Source organism: Mytilus edulis, chromosome 1, assembly GCF_963676685.1.
Source record: "Mytilus edulis chromosome 1, xbMytEdul2.2, whole genome shotgun sequence".
Taxonomy (NCBI): Eukaryota; Metazoa; Mollusca; class Bivalvia; order Mytilida; family Mytilidae; genus Mytilus; species Mytilus edulis.
This window is the reverse complement of record NC_092344.1, coordinates 125,916,518-125,937,143: the sequence shown is the minus strand read 5'-3', so window position 1 is coordinate 125,937,143 and position 20,626 is coordinate 125,916,518. Positions and strand designations below refer to the sequence as shown.

Sequence of the window (20,626 nt, the reverse complement as noted above, 5' to 3'; positions counted from 1 at the left end):
TTGATTTTGCCATTCGATTTAAAGGGACTTTCAAATTAAATTTTCCTCGGAGTTCAGTATTTTTTTTGATTTGACGAAAAAAAGAAACAAGAGGTAATATCTATTAAAGTAACAATTCAGAATGAAAGCTGTGATATTCGTGAATAAAATTTGACGGGAGAAGAATCAATGTTTGAAACACCAACATTTGATATCTTTGATGAACCGACATTCAGTGAAATGACAGATTTTCTGGAGGATATTTCATCGAATGAATTCATTACAGAACCTGAATTTGAGGCCTCTGAACTTGATGAAAATCTGAAATTTGAAAATATAAAGAATGTGTCAGTGCAATCCGATGAAAACAATAACAATAGCACTGATGTCATAATGACATTGACAGTGAAAAGCAAACGACTAAAACCACAAACAGTGAATCTAACCGATGGCAGTACAGTAGTGAATAGAGACACGTTCATCGAATATTCTCATAATTTAAACCCGGCAGTTATTATTAATGAACACTTAAAACAATACAATCAGCAACATGAAAAGAAATATAACTGTATTTTAATGCGTATGTACGCAAACATTGACTGGATATGGACTATATTTAGCGTGTGTAGTGGTCAGTTAAATCTATTATCAAACCGATCGATAACTGTGTATGTAACTACAGTGAGTAGCCTAGTTTTGTTTACTACATTGAGATAGAAGTTAATTGCTGGTTTAGGGGATTGTTGCAATTTAGTTTTGATAGTTTACTCAATTATAATGTAACTATAATTTTTTAAGTTTCATAATTACTGATCTTTCCGACAAAGCATCAGCACTTGTACGACATCTTTTACAAACGATTTTCTCGAATTCTTCATGTTTCGATTCAAGAGAATCTGTATTACATGTATACAATACGAATGTCTTTGTTGTTTTATTTCAATCTTTACTATGTTTACGTTTCACAATTTGTTAATGTTTACGTTTCACAATTTGTTAATGGGTTTTTTTTTGCACTCTATTGTCTCTCCTACAGGTAAATTCCTGTCTCTATCATGTCTATCAATAACTTGTTTTACGGGTATATTAATCGTAACTTGTTTATTAAATGTATATCGTTTCTCATCCACGTGTTCAGTTAGAATACTATGTGTGAATGAAGAGGTTCCCAAAAGGAAAATGTTTGTTTCAATTGTACGTTCCACGGTGCATGCATCAATTTGCTCTGTCGAAGTAAATAGACACAGATATATAAAACATATAAGACGACTGGATGCAAAGCAATGACTTGATAAATGCTAAGTAAGAATTAAAACGAATTAAAATAAAACATTTAATTTTGTCAAATTATTACAATTTCATATGAAAATATAAACTTAATGGCGCTCTATCGTCCTTAAATCATTCAATTACATTGTAAATTCGTCTATCAACAGTAGCAAATCAGCAAGGAACATACGCTGAAAAATAAAACATCCACAGAAAAATGAGGCTGAAACTACTGATCATAAATATTGGGTAGGAACAATAATGGGAGGGTTAGTTTTCGGCTATTAACGACAGAATGACCATGAATGAAAAATTTAAATTTCTGTAAATCACAAGTCTATTAAATATTCTACTCTCAAAAGATGTGCATACACTTCAAAACACCGACCGGAAGTCTTTCTTTTTTTAACTTTTGGGTTAAATTATACATGTATATTTCAATAGAGTACCGCCCGCTATTTCATTTATTTGAACGGTTTATGTAACTACACCGCCTGGTATATCTTTAAAACCGCTAGGTACCCCATCTTTGGAACCGTCGTGGTACCACCTGATGTTATGTATATGTGATGCGAGAGAGATCAGAAAGAAGAATTGTTAAGAGGATAATTAGATAACAAGAGGACAGGAGCGGTGTGTTTGAGAGAATTGTTAAGAGGATAGTTAGAGAACAAGAGGACAGGAGCGGTGTGATTGAGGATAGTTAGAGAACAAGAGGACAGTAGCGGTGTATTTGAGTATAGGTAGAGAACAAGAGGGCAGTAGCGGTGTGTTTGAGAGAATTGTTAAGAGGATAGTTAGAGAACGAGAGGACAGTAGCGGTGTGTTTGAGAGAATTGTTAAGAGGATAGTTAGAGAACGAGAGGGCAGTAGCGGTGTGTTTGAGAGAATTGTTAAGAGGATAGTTAGAGAACGAGAGGACAGTAGCGGTGTGATTGAGGATAGTTAGAGAACAAGAGGACAGTAGCGGTGTATTTGAGTATAGGTAGAGAACAAGAGGGCAGTAGCGGTGTGTTTGAGAGAATTGTTAAGAGGATAGTTAGAGAACGAGAGGACAGTAGCGGTGTGTTTGAGAGAATTGTTAAGAGGATAGTTAGAGAACGAGAGGGCAGTAGCGGTGTGTTTGAGAGAATTGTTAAGAGGATAGTTAGAGAACGAGAGGACAGTAGCGGTGTGTTTGAGAGAATTGTTAAGAGGATAGTTAGAGAACGAGAGGACAGTAGCGGTGTGTTTGAGAGAATTGTTAAGAGGATAGTTAGAGAACAAGAGGACAGTAGCGGTGTGTTTGAGAGAATTGTTAAGAGGATAGTTAGAGAACGAGAGGACAGTAGCGGTGTGATTGAGGATAGTTAGAGAACAAGAGGACAGAATCGGTGTGATTGAGGATAGCTAGAGAACAAGAGGACAGTAGCGGTGTGTTTGAGAGAATTGTTAAGAGGATAGCTAGAGAACAAGAGGGCAGTAGCGGTGTGTTTGAGAGAATTGTTAAGAGGATAGTTAGAGAACGAGAGGACAGAATCGGTGTGTTTGAGAGAATTGTTAAGAGGATAGCTAGATAACAAGAGGACAGGAGCGGTGTGTTTGAGAGAATTGTTAAGAGGATAGTTAGAGAACAAGAGGACAGGAGCGGTGTGATTGAGGATAGTTAGAGAACAAGAGGACAGAATCGGTGTGATTGAGGATAGCTAGAGAACAAGAGGGCAGTAGCGGTGTGTTTGAGAGAATTGTTAAGAGGATAGTTAGAGAACGAGAGGACAGAATCGGTGTGTTTGAGAGAATTGTTAAGAGGATAGCTAGAGAACAAGAGGGCAGTAGCGGTGTGTTTGAGAGAATTGTTAAGAGGATAGTTAGAGAACAAGAGGACAGGAGCGGTGTGTTTGAGAGAATTGTTAAGAGGATAGTTAGAGAACAAGAGGACAGTAGCGGTGTGTTTGAGAGAATTGTTAAGAGGATAGTTAGAGAACGAGAGGACAGTAGCGGTGTGTTTGAGAGAATTGTTAAGAGGATAGTTAGAGAACAAGAGGACAGTAGCGGTGTGTTTGAGAGAATTGTTAAGAGGATAGTTAGAGAACAAGAGGACAGTAGCGGTGTGTTTGAGAGAATTGTTAAGAGGATAGTTAGAGAACGAGAGGACAGTAGCGGTGTGTTTGAGAGAATTGTTAAGAGGATAGTTAGAGAACAAGAGGACAGGAGCGGTGTGATTGAGGATAGTTAGAGAACAAGAGGACAGAATCGGTGTATTTGAGTATAGTTAGAGAACAAGAGGACAGTAGCGGTGTGTTTGAGAGAATTGTTAAGAGGATAGTTAGAGAACAAGAGGACAGTAGCGGTGTGTTTGAGAGAATTGTTAAGAGGATAGTTAGAGAACAAGAGGACAGTAGCGGTGTGTTTGAGAGAATTGTTAAGAGGATAGTTAGAGAACGAGAGGACAGTAGCGGTGTGTTTGAGAGAATTGTTAAGAGGATAGTTAGAGAACAAGAGGACAGTAGCGGTGTGTTTGAGAGAATTGTTAAGAGGATAGTTAGAGAACGAGAGGACAGTAGCGGTGTGATTGAGAGAATTGTTAAGAGGATAGTTAGAGAACGAGAGGACAGTAGCGGTGTGTTTGAGAGAATTGTTAAGAGGATAATTAGATAACAAGAGGACAGGAGCGGTGTGTTTGAGAGAATTGTTAAGAGGATAGTTAGAGAACAAGAGGACAGGAGCGGTGTGATTGAGGATAGTTAGAGAACAAGAGGACAGTAGCGGTGTATTTGAGTATAGTTAGAGAACAAGAGGGCAGTAGCGGTGTGTTTGAGAGAATTGTTAAGAGGATAGTTAGAGAACAAGAGGACAGTAGCGGTGTGTTTGAGAGAATTGTTAAGAGTATAGTTAGAGAACAAGAGGACAGTAGCGGTGTGTTTGAGAGAATTGTTAAGAGTATAGTTAGAGAACAAGAGGACAGTAGCGGTGTGTTTGAGAGAATTGTTAAGAGGATAGTTAGAGAACAAGAGGACAGTAGCGGTGTGTTTGAGAGAATTGTTAAGAGTATAGTTAGAGAACAAGAGGACAGTAGCGGTGTGTTTGAGAGAATTGTTAAGAGGATAGTTAGAGAACAAGAGGACAGTAGCGGTGTGTTTGAGAGAATTGTTAAGAGGATAGTTAGAGAACGAGAGGACAGTAGCGGTGTGTTTGAGAGAATTGTTAAGAGGATAGCTAGAGAACAAGAGGACAGTAGCAGTGTGTTTGAGAGAATTGTTAAGAGGATAGTTAGAGAACAAGAGGGCAGTAGCGGTGTGTTTGAGAGACAAAGGCTTATTATCAGTAACAGAAATTGTTAAGCTGCTTTATTATGTTAAACTGATCTTCTTTATTTAACAGATATAATTGTGGTTGTGTTGTGGTTTGTTTTCGTTGTGCCATTTGAACATGGACTTGAGTAATTTACGCTACCTTAAAAAAAACCACATTGACGAACAAGATGAATACAAAACAACAAAGCTACAGTATGATCTCTGTCCAGTCAGTCTCTTTGTTTCCTACTCCTTACTGCTGGTCCCCTTCTACAGTTTATATTCGTGATGTCAGATACTTGTGGAGGATTACGAAAGAATAATTCCTTTCAAATCAATAAGGCAGCAACCATTTGATTTTCTGGGGGGGGCTATGGTTTTTTTTGGAAGAAAAAGTTTGTTTCCAGTTTTTGGAGAAAAAAATAATTTGTTTTTGATTCTGAGAAAAAAAAATTGTTTGTTTCACCCTCAGCTGCCACTATATGTAATGCTAAAATTGAAAGAAAAAAATTGTTTTCGACTTGTCGCGAAAAAAATAGATTGTTTTTCGCCACAGGCGAAAAAAAAAATTTGTCCAGAAAAAAAACCCATAGCCCCCCCCCAGAAAATCAAATGGTTGCTGCCTAACTGTTGGTCCCCTTCTATAGTGTGTGTTCCTCATGAGAGATATTTATGGAGAATAACGAGTGTATGATCCCTGTCAAATCAGTCTTTTCTATTCCTTCCTCTAAATGATTGTCCCCTTCTACTGTTTGCATTCTTCATGACAGATAATCATGGAGAATTAAGAATGCATGATCCCTATTAAAATTAATCTCTTTGATTTCCCCTTCTAACTGCCAGACCTCTTCTACAGTGTGTTCCTTATGACAGTATCCTAGAAAATTACGAATGATTGATCCCTTTCAAATCAATCTCTTTGATTCTTTTCTCTGACTGCTTGTCCCCTTCTATAGTGTTTGTTCCTCATAACAGATAATCTTGGAGAATCAGTCTATTCGATTCCTCTACCTTACTGCTGGACCTCTCCTACTGGGTTTTCCCCTCGTGATAGATAGTCATTGAGGATTACAAATGTATGCTCCCTGTTCAATCAATCTCTTTGATTCCGCCCCTTTACTGATGGTCCCCCTTCTTCAATGTGTGTTCCTCATATAAGATAATCATTACGGATTACGAATGATTGATCCATGTCCAATCAATATCTTTGATTCTGTTCCTTTACTGGTGGACCTCTTCTTCAGTGTTTGTTCTTCATGTCAGATAGTCATTGTGGATTACGAATGTATGATCATTGTCCAATCAATATCTTTGATTCCATCCCTTTACTGGTTGACCTCTTCTTCAGTGTTTTTTCTTCATGTCAGATAGTCATTGTGGATTACGACTATATGATCATTGTCCAATCAATATCTTTGATTCCAATCCTTTACTGATGGACCTCTTATTCAGTGTTTGATCTTCATGTCAGATAGTCATTGTGGATTACGAATGTATGATCATTGTACAATCAATATCTTTGATTCCACCCCTTTGCTGGTGATCCCTTTCTACAGTGTTTCCCCATGAGAGATAATCCTGGAGGATTACAAATGTATGATCCCTGTCAACTTAATCTCTTTGATTTCTCCTCCATAATGTTGGTCCCCTTCGACAGTGTTTTTCTTTAATGTTATAAAATCATGGAGAATTAGGAATGTATGATTACTGTTAAATTAGTCTTTGATTCCTTATCCTTACTGCTGGTCATCTTCAACCGGGTTTTATGTCAGATAATCATTAATTAAGAGGAAATAAGGTGTAAAATATTATGAAACCATATGACATTTTAGTTCAAGGGAAATGTCTTATGAAGATGGAGTTAATATTATGTAATGTTTGTTCCCAAGAACTTTTATTATCCATAGTTTTGTTCCAGTGGGAACAAGTATTAGACGTATCAAATATATGTTAACAATTTCCGGATAATCTCTGATATGTTTGGAAAATAGTAAATATTGACCGTCTCATAACATATTAGGAAACAGTACTATTTTATTGTCTCCAACATGTTGAGGAAACTATAAAGTTCCATTGTTCCTGACATGTTGTGACACATTAAAGTTCTTTATTCCCTGACATGATGAAAAACAGTTGTATTGTCTCTGAAATTATATGAACAGTACCAAGAGGTGTATTGTCTATAATGTGTTGGGAAGAAACTACTGACATGTTGAAAAACAGTAGTACTGAATCGTCTCAGACATTATGAGAACAGTATAGTTGTATTGTCTCTGACGTGTTCGAAAAACAGTTCAGTTGATATCGTATTTAGCTTGTAGGGGAAACAAATTTCTTTGTAACAAACTAAATCTTCCATTCCAGAGGTTAAAGACATGACAGACCTCAAACAGTGCTGGATGACACTTAGTCATGATCGCCTTGGAGTATCCGAGGAGAAAACATTAAATTGGTGGAAAGATATCCAGTCTCAGTACAGCGAGAGCCACAGATATTACCACACACTGAATCATTTGATAGAAATGTTTGACCATTTCAACGGACATAAAACCAAACTGTCAGACCCAGACTTAGTGTCATTAGCAATATTCTTTCATGAGTGAGAAAAAGTATTTCATGTGTTAAGTAAAATAGAAAAATACTATCATTGTCATTTTGTCTTGTCAGAAATTCAAAGCATTGGATCTACCAACTTGTCTTATGTTTCATGTTTAATTTGCTTTATAATCTTTTAAGTATCGATGCATTTGTTACATTTTAGGCTACGAACATAAGGCATTATTATTCATGCATTTGTCAATATAAAACGAGAAATTAGAACACATGTATCTTTTGATATTTGATAAACATGATTTTGTTTTACATATTATCACTCTTTGGCTAGCTGACAGCTATATGTATTCCGGTATCTATGTTTTGCAGTATAATTTACGATCCTAAGAAGAGTGACAACGAAGAGAAAAGCGCTGAGGTGTTTGTTCAATATACAACAGAGTGCTCAGTTAATCTGGTAAATATCAGTGTTCATAGATTCACGGTTAACTGGTATAATATTTGTTTTTTTTTCAGTATAGCTCAGAATTATTATGACAACTATTCAGTATACCACATAATGCCCTCGTATTCAGTTAAACAAAACCTCGTCATATATACTAGTACTTAAACCTTGTACGCCAGGCGCGCGTTTCGTGTACTTTTAACTCACCAGTGACGCTCGAATAAAAATGATAAAAGTCCTTACTATTGGACTGGTTATACAATCGGATATGAAACCTCTAAAAGCAGTGCCATTTATTTAGCAGTTGTAAATAAACTGAAATGAGTTTCGCCTACATAAAATTGTTCAGAGACGCTCGAATAAAAAAAGTTAAAAAGGCTGAATGTGGTACTATAATTTAGTATTCCCAAGAACACGTGATGTTAGTTATTCGGTATTCCATTGAAAGCTCGAGTACTCCGAGTGTACTTCTGTATAATGTTAAATAGTTATTTTACACCTAACCCGTAGATTTCATCGAATGCATATAATAACTACAGAGTCCTAAGTGGAAGTGTTTTTGGGGGTTTCTTATGTAGCAATTCATTTATTCAGTATTTAAAAAAATGTATCAAATAAATATAAAGCATCATAGACTAAATAAAAATTGAACACTATCTGCTTAACCTAATGTATTCTTAATTAAGTTAAAGATTAAAAAAGCATTCACTTAAGTTTGAAAATAATTACAAATCGACTAAACGTAGAAAGAAGATGAAATAAGCAAGGTCAAGGACTGGATTCTTTTGACGAAAACCCACCAGGTTAAAGATGAAGGATCAGAAGACTATCATTATTTTCTAGATATTGATATGGCCGTACTGGGAAGAAAAGATACAGGTAGCATTTATATCTTTTTATAACTGAAGAATTATCAGTTTGTTAAAAGACTTATTCCCAAAAGTGAAAGGTTCAGCTAGCTATAAAATCAGATTTTCATAGAAAAATGCCTGTAACAAGTCAGGAATATTTTAATTTGTTTAGGCTTTTGAATTTGGCTTTCTTATCGACTTTCTGTTTATAATGTCCTTTCGGAGTACAGTATTTTGTTATGTTTTACCTTTTCGTTGCGTTTTATTATCATAATGTTATTTATCGATAACAACTTACTAGACTTATTTAAATAGTAAAAAAAGATAACTTTAACATTCGATATTGTTGTTTTCCCACGGCACCAAAAATCCGTTAATATTAAACTTTATAAAAAAAAAATTTGTAAGGGTTCCGCGGAACCCAGTGTCTCGCCTACTTTTGCTGTTAATCAAACACTCATCAAAAATGATGAAAAAAATCAATAAAATTATTCCTCTCGATACTATCTTTTGATTGTGAGAAGCTTCTGTCCAAGTTTGGTAAAAATCCAGGCTAGTTTAAGAATCTTAAAAATGTTTTAAATACTTTAACTGCAGACTGTATGTAATGTTAACTGGAAGAAAAACTAAGTCCATTTATAAGTAAAATACGGGAAAAATGGAATTTTATTTTTACAAAATTTACTTCTGGATACTATCTCCTGATCATAAACAAGCTTCTGGCCAAGTTTCTTACAATTCCAGGATAGTTTAAGAAAGTTATTAAAATTTTAAAAACTTTAACCACAGAGTGAATGTAATGTTTCCTGGCAGAAAAAACTAAGTCCATTTATAAGTAAAATACGGAAAAAATGGAATTTTATTTTTACAAAATTTACTTCTGGATACTATCTCCTGATCATAAACAAGCTTCTGGCCAAGTTTTGTACATTTCCAGGATAGTTTAAGAAAGTTATTAAAATTTTAAAAACTTTAACCACAGAGTGAATGTAATGTTTCCTGGCAGAAAAAACTAAGTCCATTTATAAGTAAAATACGGAAAAAATGGAATTTTATTTTTACAAAATTTACTTCTGGATACTATCTTATGAACATAAACAAGCTTCTGTCCAAGTTTCGTACAATTCAAGGATAGTTTAAGAAAGTTATTAAAATTTCAAAAACTTTAACCACAAAGTGAATATTTGTGGACGCCGCCGACGACGACGACGCCGACGCCGACGGAATGTAGGATCGCTATGTCTCGCTTTTTCGACTAAAGTCAAAGGCTCGACAAAAAGAAGTAAAATCACAAAAATACTGAACTTAGAGGAAAATCAATTCGGAAAGTCCATAATCACATGGCAAAATCAAATAACAAAACGCATCAAAAACTAATAGACAAGAACTGTCATATTCCTGACTTGGTATAAAATGATGTTGTGACTACAACAAGCCTTTCTGAAATAACCTCCATCTATTATGATCGACAGAAAAAGTTTTACATTAAATGTTGAAGAGAACAAAAGGATAATGTATATTCTTTGTATTCTCTGTAAATATACTGTTAATTATACAATGTTAAATTATTAAAAAAAAACAAAAAATCTCATCTTTATCAATCGTGAGTAGTTTGCCTTAGTCGTATGTGATATGCCATTTTTGAGAAATTCGGTTTTAAATGTGCCTTAACTTGATATTCATCCTTAAACGTGTTTGCTTAGAGCGCCACTGACGTCGAAACGCGCGGTTGGCGTAACAAATTATACGTTTGTTATACTTAATTATTTTTTTAAAACCCGACAGGTTACAAAGAATACGCAGATCAGATAAGGGAGGAATATAAACACGTACCTGAGAAGGAATATAAAACAAGAAGATCAAAGGTACTAGAAAAGATAAGAGTGTCTTAACTTTTACTTTAGTCGTGCTAAGAGAAATGTAACATCATGTAAGACACAATTTTAACTGAAGAAATCTTTTTGAAAAATATTATCTTTCTTTCCTGTACTCCTTGTTATTATCCTTCTTTCCTGTACTCCTTGTTATTTCTGTACTCCTTGTTATTATCTTTCTTTCCTGTACTCCTTGTTATTATCCTTCTTTCCTGTACTCCTTGTTATTATCTTTCTTTCCTGTACTCCTTGTTATTATCCTTCTTTCCTGTACTCCTTGTTATTATCTTTCTTTCCTGTACTCCTTGTTATTATCTTTCTTTCCTGTACTCCTTGTTATTATCCTTCTTTCCTGTACTCCTTGTTATTATCCTTCTTTTCTGTACTCCTTGTTATTATCTTTCTTTCCTGTACTCCTTGTTATTATCTTTCTTTCCTGTACTCCTTGTTATTATCTTTCTTTCCTGTACTCCTTGTTATTATCTTTCTTTCCTGTACTCCTTGTTATTATCATTCTTTGCTGTACTCCTTGTTATTATCCTTCTTTCCTGTACTCCTTGTTATTATCTTTCTTTCCTGTACTCCTTGTTATTATCCTTCTTTGCTGTACTCCTTGTTATTGTCTTTCTTTCCTGTACTCCTTGTTATTATCTTTCTTTTCTGTACTCCTTGTTATTATCTTTCTTTCCTGTATTCCTTGTTATTATCCTTCTTTCCTGTACTCCTTGTTATTATCTTTCTTTCCTGTACTCCTTGTTATTATCCTTCTTTCCTGTACTCCTTGTTATTATCCTTCTTTTCTGTACTCCTTGTTATTATCTTTCTTTCCTGTATTCCTTGTTATTATCTTTCTTTCCTGTACTCCTTGTTATTATCTTTCTTTCCTGTACTCCTTGTTATTATCTTTCTTTTCTGTACTCCTTGTTATTATCTTTCTTTCCTGTACTCTTGTACTCCTTGTTATTATCTTTCTTTCCTGTATTCCTTGTTATTATCTTTCTTTCCTGTACTCCTTGTTATTATCTTTCTTTCCTGTATTCCTTGTTATTATCTTTCTTTCCTGTACTCCTTGTTATTATCTTTCTTTTCTGTACTCCTTGTTATTATCTTTCTTTCCTGTACTCCTTGTTATTACCTTTCTTTCCTGTACTCCTTGTTATTATCTTTCTTTCCTATTATCTTTCTTTCCTGTACTTGTTATTATCTTTCTTTTCTGTACTCCTTGTTATTATCTTTCTTTCCTGTACTCCTTGTTATTATCTTTCTTTCCTGTACTCCTTGTTATTATCTTTCTTTTCTGTACTCCTTGTTATTATCTTTCTTTCCTGTACTCCTTGTTATTACCTTTCTTTCCTGTACTCCTTGTTATTATCTTTCTTTCCTATTATCTTTCTTTCCTGTACTTGTTATTATCTTTCTTTTCTGTACTCCTTGTTATTATCTTTCTTTCCTGTACTCCTTGTTATTATCCTTCTTTCCTGTACTCCTTGTTATTATCCTTCTTTCCTGTACTCCTTGTTATTATCCTTCTTTCCTGTACTCCTTGTTATTATCTTTCTTTCCTGTACTCCTTGTTATTTCTGTACTCCTTGTTATTATCTTTCTTTTCTGTACTCCTTGTTATTATCTTTCTTTCCTGTACTCCTTGTTATTTCTGTACTCCTTGTTATTATCTTTCTTTCCTGTACTCCTTGTTATTATCCTTCTTTGCTGTACTCCTTGTTATTATCTTTCTTTTCCTTTACTCCTTGTTATTATCTTTCTTTCCTGTACTCCTTGTTATTATCATTCTTTCCTGTACTCCTTGTTATTGTCCTTCTTTCCTGTACTCCTTGTTATTATCCTTCTTTTCTGTACTCCTTGTTATTATCTTTCTTTCCTGTACTCCTTGTTATTATCATTCTTTCCTGTACTCCTTGTTATTATCTTTCTTTCCTGTACTCCTTGTTATTATCTTTCTTTCCTGTACTCCTTGTTATTATCTTTCTTTCCTGTACTCCTTGTTATTATCTTTCTTTCCTGTACTCCTTGTTATTATCATTCTTTGCTGTACTCCTTGTTATTATCCTTCTTTCCTGTACTCCTTGTTATTATCTTTCTTTCCTGTACTCCTTGTTATTATCCTTCTTTGCTGTACTCCTTGTTATTGTCTTTCTTTCCTGTACTCCTTGTTATTATCTTTCTTTTCTGTACTCCTTGTTATTATCTTTCTTTCCTGTATTCCTTGTTATTATCCTTCTTTCCTGTACTCCTTGTTATTATCTTTCTTTCCTGTACTCCTTGTTATTATCCTTCTTTCCTGTACTCCTTGTTATTATCCTTCTTTTCTGTACTCCTTGTTATTATCTTTCTTTCCTGTATTCCTTGTTATTATCTTTCTTTCCTGTACTCCTTGTTATTATCTTTCTTTCCTGTACTCCTTGTTATTATCTTTCTTTCCTGTACTCCTTGTTATTATCTTTCTTTTCTGTACTCCTTGTTATTATCTTTCTTTCCTGTACTCTTGTACTCCTTGTTATTATCTTTCTTTCCTGTATTCCTTGTTATTATCTTTCTTTCCTGTACTCCTTGTTATTATCTTTCTTTCCTGTATTCCTTGTTATTATCTTTCTTTCCTGTACTCCTTGTTATTATCTTTCTTTTCTGTACTCCTTGTTATTATCTTTCTTTCCTGTACTCCTTGTTATTACCTTTCTTTCCTGTACTCCTTGTTATTATCTTTCTTTCCTATTATCTTTCTTTCCTGTACTTGTTATTATCTTTCTTTTCTGTACTCCTTGTTATTATCTTTCTTTCCTGTACTCCTTGTTATTATCTTTCTTTCCTGTACTCCTTGTTATTATCTTTCTTTTCTGTACTCCTTGTTATTATCTTTCTTTCCTGTACTCCTTGTTATTACCTTTCTTTCCTGTACTCCTTGTTATTATCTTTCTTTCCTATTATCTTTCTTTCCTGTACTTGTTATTATCTTTCTTTTCTGTACTCCTTGTTATTATCTTTCTTTCCTGTACTCCTTGTTATTATCCTTCTTTCCTGTACTCCTTGTTATTATCCTTCTTTCCTGTACTCCTTGTTATTATCCTTCTTTCCTGTACTCCTTGTTATTATCTTTCTTTCCTGTACTCCTTGTTATTTCTGTACTCCTTGTTATTATCTTTCTTTTCTGTACTCCTTGTTATTATCTTTCTTTCCTGTACTCCTTGTTATTTCTGTACTCCTTGTTATTATCTTTCTTTCCTGTACTCCTTGTTATTATCCTTCTTTGCTGTACTCCTTGTTATTATCTTTCTTTTCCTTTACTCCTTGTTATTATCTTTCTTTCCTGTACTCCTTGTTATTATCATTCTTTCCTGTACTCCTTGTTATTGTCCTTCTTTCCTGTACTCCTTGTTATTATCCTTCTTTTCTGTACTCCTTGTTATTATCTTTCTTTCCTGTACTCCTTGTTATTATCATTCTTTCCTGTACTCCTTGTTATTATCTTTCTTTCCTGTACTCCTTGTTATTATCATTCTTTCCTGTACTCCTTGTTATTATCATTCTTTCCTGTACTCCTTGTTATTATCTTTCTTTTCTGTACTCCTTGTTATTATCTCTCTTTTCTGTACTCCTTGTTATTATCTTTCTTTCCTGTACTCCTTGTTATTTCTGTACTCCTTGTTATTATCTTTCTTTCCTGTACTCCTTGTTATTATCTTTCTTTCCTGTACTCCTTGTTATTATCTTTCTTTCCTGTACTCCTTGTTATTATCATTCTTTTCTGTACTCCTTGTTATTATCTTTCTTTCCTGTACTCTTGTACTCCTTGTTATTATCTTTCTTTCCTGTACTCCTTGTTATTATCCTTCTTTGCTGTACTCCTTGTTATTATCTTTCTTTCCTGTACTCCTTGTTATTATCTTTCTTTCCTGTACTCCTTGTTATTATCTTTCTTTCCTGTACTCCTTGTTATTATCTTTCTTTCCTGTACTCCTTGTTATTATCCTTCTTTCCTGTACTCCTTGTTATTATCTTTCTTTTCTGTACTCCTTGTTATTATCTTTCCTGTACTCCTTGTTATTATCTTTCTTTTCTGTACTCCTTGTTATTATCCTTCTTTTTTCCGGTACTCCTTGTTATTATCTTTCTTTTCTGTACTCCTTGTTATTATCTTTCTTTTCTGTACTCCTTGTTATTATCTTTCGTTCCTGTACTCCTTGTTATTATCTTTCTTTCCTGTACTCCTTGTTATTATCTTTCTTTGTTATTATCTTTCTTTCCTGTACTCCTTGTTATTATCTTTCTTTTCTGTACTCCTTGTTATTATCCTTCTTTTTTCCGGTACTCCTTGTTATTATCTTTCTTTTCTGTACTCCTTGTTATTATCTTTCTTTCCTGTACTCCTTGTTATTATCTTTCTTTGTTATTATCTTTCTTTCCTGTACTCCTTGTTATTATCTTTCTTTTCTGTACTCCTTGTTATTATCCTTCTTTTCTGTACTCCTTGTTATTATCTTTCTTTCCTGTACTCCTTGTTATTGTCTTTTTTTCCTGTACTCCTTGTTATTATCCTTCTTTGCTGTACTCCTTGTTATTATCTTTCTTTTCCTGTACTCCTTGTTATTATCTTTCTTTCCTGTACTCCTTGTTATTATCTTTCTTTCCTGTACTCCTTGTTATTATCCTTCTTTCCTGTACTCCTTGTTATTATCTTTCTTTTCCTGTACTCCTTGTTATTATCTTTCTTTTCCTGTACTCCTTGTTATTTATTATCTTTCTTTTCCTGTACTCCTTGTTATTATCTTTCTTTTCCTGTACTCCTTGTTATTATCTTTCTTTCCTGTACTCCTTGTTATTATCTTTCTTTCCTTGTTATTATCCTTCTTTTCTGTACTCCTTGTTATTATCTTTCTTTCCTGTACTCCTTGTTATTATCTTTCTTTCCTGTACTCCTTGTTATTATCTTTCTTTCCTGTACTCCTTGTTATTATCTTTCTTTTCTGTACTCCTTGTTATTATCTTTCTTTCCTGTACTTGTTATTATCTTTCTTTTCTGTACTCCTTGTTATTATCTTTCTTTCCTGTACTTGTTATTATCTTTCTTTTCTGTACTCCTTGTTATTATCCTTCTTTCCTGTACTCCTTGTTATTATCTTTCTTTCCTGTATTCCTTGTTATTATCTTTCTTTCCTGTACTCCTTGTTATTATCCTTCTTTTCTGTACTCCTTGTTATTATCTTTCTTTCCTGTACTCCTTGTTATTATCTTTCTTTCCTGTACTCGTTGTTATTATCCTTCTTTTCTGTACTCCTTGTTATTATCTTTCTTTCCTGTACTCCTTGTTATTATCTTTCTTTCCTGTATTCCTTGTTATTATCTTTCTTTTCCTGTACTCCTTGTTATTATCCTTCTTTTCTGTACTCCTTGTTATTATCTTTCTTTCCTGTACTCCTTGTTATTATCTTTCTTTCCTGTACTCCTTGTTATTATCCTTCTTTCCTGTACTCCTTGTTATTATCTTGTACTCCTTGTTATTATCTTTCTTTCCTGTACTCCTTGTTATTATCATTCTTTCCTGTACTCCTTGTTATTATCTTTCTTTCCTGTACTCCTTGTTATTATCTTTCTTTCCTGTACTCCTTGTTATTATCCTTCTTTCCTGTACTCCTTGTTATTATCCTTCTTTCCTGTACTCCTTGTTATTATCCTTCTTTCCTGTACTCCTTGTTATTATCCTTCTTTCCTGTACTCCTTGTTATTATCTTGTACTCCTTGTTATTGTCCTTCTTTCCTGTACTTCTTGTTATTATCTTTCTTTCCTGTATTCCTTGTTATTATCTTTCTTTCCTGTACTCCTTGTTATTATCTTTCTTTCCTGTACTCCTTGTTATTATCTTTCTTTCCTGTACTCCTTGTTATTATCTTTCTTTCCTGTACTCCTTGTTATTATCTTTCTTTTCTGTACTCCTTGTTATTATCTTTCTTTCCTGTACTTGTTATTATCTTTCTTTTCTGTACTCCTTGTTATTATCCTTCTTTCCTGTACTCCTTGTTATTATCTTTCTTTCCTGTATTCCTTGTTATTATCTTTCTTTCCTGTACTCCTTGTTATTATCCTTCTTTTCTGTACTCCTTGTTATTATCTTTCTTTCCTGTACTCCTTGTTATTATCTTTCTTTCCTGTACTCGTTGTTATTATCCTTCTTTTCTGTACTCCTTGTTATTATCTTTCTTTCCTGTACTCCTTGTTATTATCTTTCTTTCCTGTATTCCTTGTTATTATCTTTCTTTTCCTGTACTCCTTGTTATTATCCTTCTTTTCTGTACTCCTTGTTATTATCTTTCTTTCCTGTACTCCTTGTTATTATCTTTCTTTCCTGTACTCCTTGTTATTATCCTTCTTTCCTGTACTCCTTGTTATTATCTTGTACTCCTTGTTATTATCTTTCTTTCCTGTACTCCTTGTTATTATCATTCTTTCCTGTACTCCTTGTTATTATCTTTCTTTCCTGTACTCCTTGTTATTATCTTTCTTTCCTGTACTCCTTGTTATTATCCTTCTTTCCTGTACTCCTTGTTATTATCCTTCTTTCCTGTACTCCTTGTTATTATCCTTCTTTCCTGTACTCCTTGTTATTATCCTTCTTTCCTGTACTCCTTGTTATTATCTTGTACTCCTTGTTATTGTCCTTCTTTCCTGTACTTCTTGTTATTATCTTTCTTTCCTGTACTCCTTGTTATTATCTTTCTTTCCTGTACTCCTTGTTATTATCTTTCTTTCCTGTACTCCTTGTTATTATCCTTCTTTCCTGTACTCCTTGTTATTATCCTTCTTTCCTGTACTCCTTGTTATTATCTTTCTTTCCTGTACTCCTTGTTATTATCCTTCTTTCCTGTACTCCTTGTTATTATCTTTCTTTCCTGTACTCTTTGTTATTATCTTTCTTTCCTGTACTCCTTGTTATTATCCTTCTTTCCTGTACTCCTTGTTATTATCTTTCTTTCCTGTATTCCTTGTTATTATCTTTCTTTCCTGTACTCCTTGTTATTATCCTTCTTTCCTGTACTCTTGTACTCCTTGTTATTATCCTTCTTTCCTGTACTCTTGTACTCCTTGTTATTATCTTTCTTTTCTGTACTCCTTGTTATTATCCTTCTTTCCTGTACTCCTTGTTATTATCTTTCTTTCCTGTACTCCTTGTTATTATCTTTCTTTCCTGTATTCCTTGTTATTATCATTCTTTCCTGTACTCCTTGTTATTATCTTGCTTTCCTGTACTCCTTGTTATTGTTGTGCGGAAATTCTTAGTACAAATCTTTTTATTCTTGTAGGCAGATTCTTAGTATAAATCTATGTTATTGTTATAATGTTTTATTGTTGTGTGCAGATTGTTAATATAAATCTATATCATTGTTATAATGTTTTTTGAAGGTTTTGTCCAATTTCTGCAAAAGAGACAGATTATATTCAACACAGGAATTCTTTGATAGTTATGATAATCAAGCCAAAGAAAACATGGGAAAGGAAATTGCAATCTTAACAGAATAAAACAATTTTTAAATGTGCTTATAAAGGTATCGACCAGAACATATATCATAATACAGTGAAATTGTTATAATGTATCATGAATACAAATAATAAAAGTTGCCAAATAATCAATTCCATGCAAACACAAGTGAAGTACAAGTTAATATTTATCAAAGGTACCAGGATTATAATTTAGTACGCCATCAAATCTGGATAACAAACTAAAACCGAGAGAAACACATCATCTATCAGAGGAAAACAATGGAACAACAGAAACACTGAACTACAACAAAAGCAAACGCCAACATGCATAGATTCAATTCAATTCAAAGCTTTATTTATAGTCGGCATGTTACATAACAAATAAACATATAAGCTCTCTGAGCTTTTATAACCGACAAATGCATACATTTACATAACAAACATACACAATACAAATATTAAAACATAAAAGACATAGAACATACATTTCATGCACATTTAGGCTATACTATTTAAATACTATATTCTATACATGGATACGAATAAGCACTAAAAGCAAATATAAAACATAAAGCACAGCATTCACAAATTGTAAAAAGCTAAGCAAACATTCACAAAAAGCAGCACTATTATATTCCAAGCTGTAACATAAAATAAATAAAACTAAGCACATGCATTGCAATGGCATGAGTTGCCATTCCATGAGTTTATTAGACTCTTGAATTGGGTAAAAGATGTTTCAGTTCTGAAGTGGTTTGGCAACTCATTCCATAGTTTGGCAGCAGAATATCTGAAAGAATTCAAGCCATACCTTGTTGTTCTTACGTCAGGTATTTCAGCTAAATTTTGGTATCTGAAAGAATATTTTGTTTTTTTAATATTTATAAGATCATGGAGGTACACTGGATTTTCATGATTGACTGTTCTAAAGACCTCTATTGCCATGGTTCTTAGGCGTCTTACTTTAAGTGATGGTATTTTTGATTTTAAAAGTAAGTCTTCATATGTGCTATTGTGATCCTGGTAAATGAAGCGAAGTGCTCTTTCTTGTACTTTTTCAATTTTTGTAGTGTTGGCCTCGCTGCAGAAATGCCAGGACAATGAGCAGAAATTAAAGTTTGACATAATAAAGGAGTGATATATTGTTAGTTTTCCAAGTTTGTTTAAGTATTTGCCAAGTCTTTTTAAAACATTTAGTTGTCTGGATGCTTTTTTGCAGATGTTTGATATATGCGTGTTGAAATTTAGTTCAAAGTCAATGGTGATGCCTAATAGTTTGACCTCTTTTTCACATTTTATTTTGTTACCTGCTAGATCAAATGTAATGTTTTTGCCCATTGTTTTTTTGCCAATTGCCAAAGCTTGAAATTTTTTAGGGTTTGCCTTCATTTGATTGGAAGAAAACCATTCTATCAGAGCCAAACTGTCTTTTTCAAGTGTGGAGATAACGGTGTCTATATCTCTATTTGCATAAGATAATGTGTTGTCATCAGCATAATTGTTAAGTGAACTGTTTGTGGTGAAGTGAAATATGTCATTAATGAAGATGTTAAACAGTATAGGACCTAGAATAGAACCTTGTGGTACTCCTTTATATATGTTTTGCCAATTGCTCAGACTAGAGCCAACTCGAACACATTGTTTCCTGTTAGATAAGTAATTTTTAATGAGTATTAATGAGGAAGTTGAAAGACCATATGGCTCAAGCTTAAGCAGTAGAAGATCGTGAGGGAGACAATCGAAAGCCTTAGATAGATCCTTTAGAATTGAGCCAATAAACTTATTTTGATCAAGTGCCGTTTTACAGTCTTCGATGATTCTGAGTAGAGAAGTTTGACATCCATATTTTGGTCGAAAAGCAGATAAGTATGGATGAAAGTGTGTATTGAAGTATTCAACTAGCTGGTTGTAAATTGCTCGTTCAAAAAATTTTGAAATTGCTGGAAGTATACTTACTGGTCTATAGTTGCCCACATCAAGTACATTGTTCTTTTTATGCAGTGGTACAACTTGTGCCTCTTTTAATTTGTCTGGAAATTTTATAGTCTTGTTTATCAATTCAGTTATTGGTTTTGTGATAACTAGTTGTGCTAGTTTTAGAACTTTAACTGAAATGCCATCTATTCCTGTTGCCTTTTTTATGTTCAATTTTTTAAGTTGTTTATCTACAAATTCATTTGAGATGGCACTAAATTCAAGTTGTTGTGTGGCAGTTTTGTTTTCGTGTATTTTTTTAACACTTGGATGGTTATTATTAGCAGGTGTGTTGTTGCCAATATCTTTAGCCACATTTATAAAAAAGTCATTGAAGTGTTCTGCTACTTTCTTTTGGTCACTTATGGTTTCTTCATCACATAGAATGATATTTTTTGTGAAGTTGCTACCTTTGTTTGTAATAAAAGGTTTAATAGTAGGCCAGAAATCAGATGTTTTTGGTCCGCCTATGCAGCGTTCGAAAAAGTATGTTTATATAGTTATCAAAGGTACCAGGATTATAATGTAATACGCCAGATGCGCATTTCGTCTACATAAGACTCATCAGTGACGCGCATATCAAAATAGTTATAAAGCCAAACAAGTACAAAGTTTAAGAGCACCGAGGACCTAAAATTCAAAAATATTGTGCCAAATACGGCTAAGGTTGTCTATTCCTGGGATAAGAAAATCTTTAGTTTTTTCAAAAAATTCAAAGTTTTGTAACAGGAAATTTATAAAATGACAATATAATTGATATTCATGTCAACACCGAAGTGCTGTCTACCGGGCTGGTGATACCCTCGGGGACGAAACGTCCACCAAAAGTAGGATCGACCCAGTGGTGTAAATAGCTATCAAAGGTACCAGGATTATGATTTAACACGCCAGACGCTCGTTTCGTCTACATAAGACTCATC

At 33.7% G+C, this 20,626-nt stretch overlaps 2 protein-coding genes across 4 annotated transcripts; both read left to right on the top strand.

The window, feature by feature from the left end:
* Positions 1–168: 168 nt before the first annotated feature.
* LOC139509870 (trichohyalin-like) lies at positions 169–4,568 on the top strand. Its single transcript, XM_071296258.1, has 6 exons — positions 169–559; positions 1,992–2,192; positions 2,234–2,596; positions 2,934–3,458; positions 3,500–3,847; positions 4,012–4,568. The coding sequence occupies exons 1-6, from the start codon at positions 169–171 to the stop codon at positions 4,566–4,568; spliced, it is 2,385 nt and encodes a 794-aa protein (XP_071152359.1).
* LOC139506090 (uncharacterized) lies at positions 277–17,901 on the top strand. 3 transcript variants are annotated; one of them, XM_071295364.1, is made up of 6 exons: positions 277–647; positions 6,885–7,119; positions 7,443–7,530; positions 8,265–8,397; positions 10,155–10,234; positions 17,655–17,901. In XM_071295364.1, the coding sequence occupies exons 2-6, from the start codon at positions 6,896–6,898 to the stop codon at positions 17,769–17,771; spliced, it is 642 nt and encodes a 213-aa protein (XP_071151465.1). In that variant the 5' UTR covers positions 277–647; positions 6,885–6,895; the 3' UTR covers positions 17,772–17,901. The 3 variants fall into 3 exon arrangements, with proteins under 3 accessions (XP_071151465.1, XP_071151468.1, XP_071151459.1); XM_071295367.1 differs by having other exon boundaries at positions 277–660; XM_071295358.1 differs by lacking the exon at positions 277–647 and adding an exon at positions 657–758.
* The last annotated feature ends 2,725 nt before the right edge of the window (positions 17,902–20,626 follow it).

What these genes read in the sequence shown, in the direction of transcription:
- LOC139509870 (XM_071296258.1), top strand. Translation starts at nt 169, where the DNA reads ATGTTTGAAACACCAACATTTGATATCTTTGATGAACCGACATTCAGT. An exon ending in TAGCGGTGTGATTGAGGATA is followed by an intron (nt 2,193 to 2,233) that starts GTTAGAGAACAA and finishes ATTTGAGTATAG; the next exon opens with GTAGAGAACAAGAGGGCAGT. An exon ending in AGAACGAGAGGACAGTAGCG is followed by an intron (nt 3,848 to 4,011) that starts GTGTGTTTGAGA and finishes ATTTGAGTATAG; the next exon opens with TTAGAGAACAAGAGGGCAGT.
- LOC139506090 (XM_071295364.1), top strand. Translation starts at nt 6,896, where the DNA reads ATGACAGACCTCAAACAGTGCTGGATGACACTTAGTCATGATCGCCTT. An exon ending in CAGAGTGCTCAGTTAATCTG is followed by an intron (nt 7,531 to 8,264) that starts GTAAATATCAGT and finishes GACTAAACGTAG; the next exon opens with AAAGAAGATGAAATAAGCAA. An exon ending in ATAAAACAAGAAGATCAAAG is followed by an intron (nt 10,235 to 17,654) that starts GTACTAGAAAAG and finishes TGTTTTTTGAAG; the next exon opens with GTTTTGTCCAATTTCTGCAA.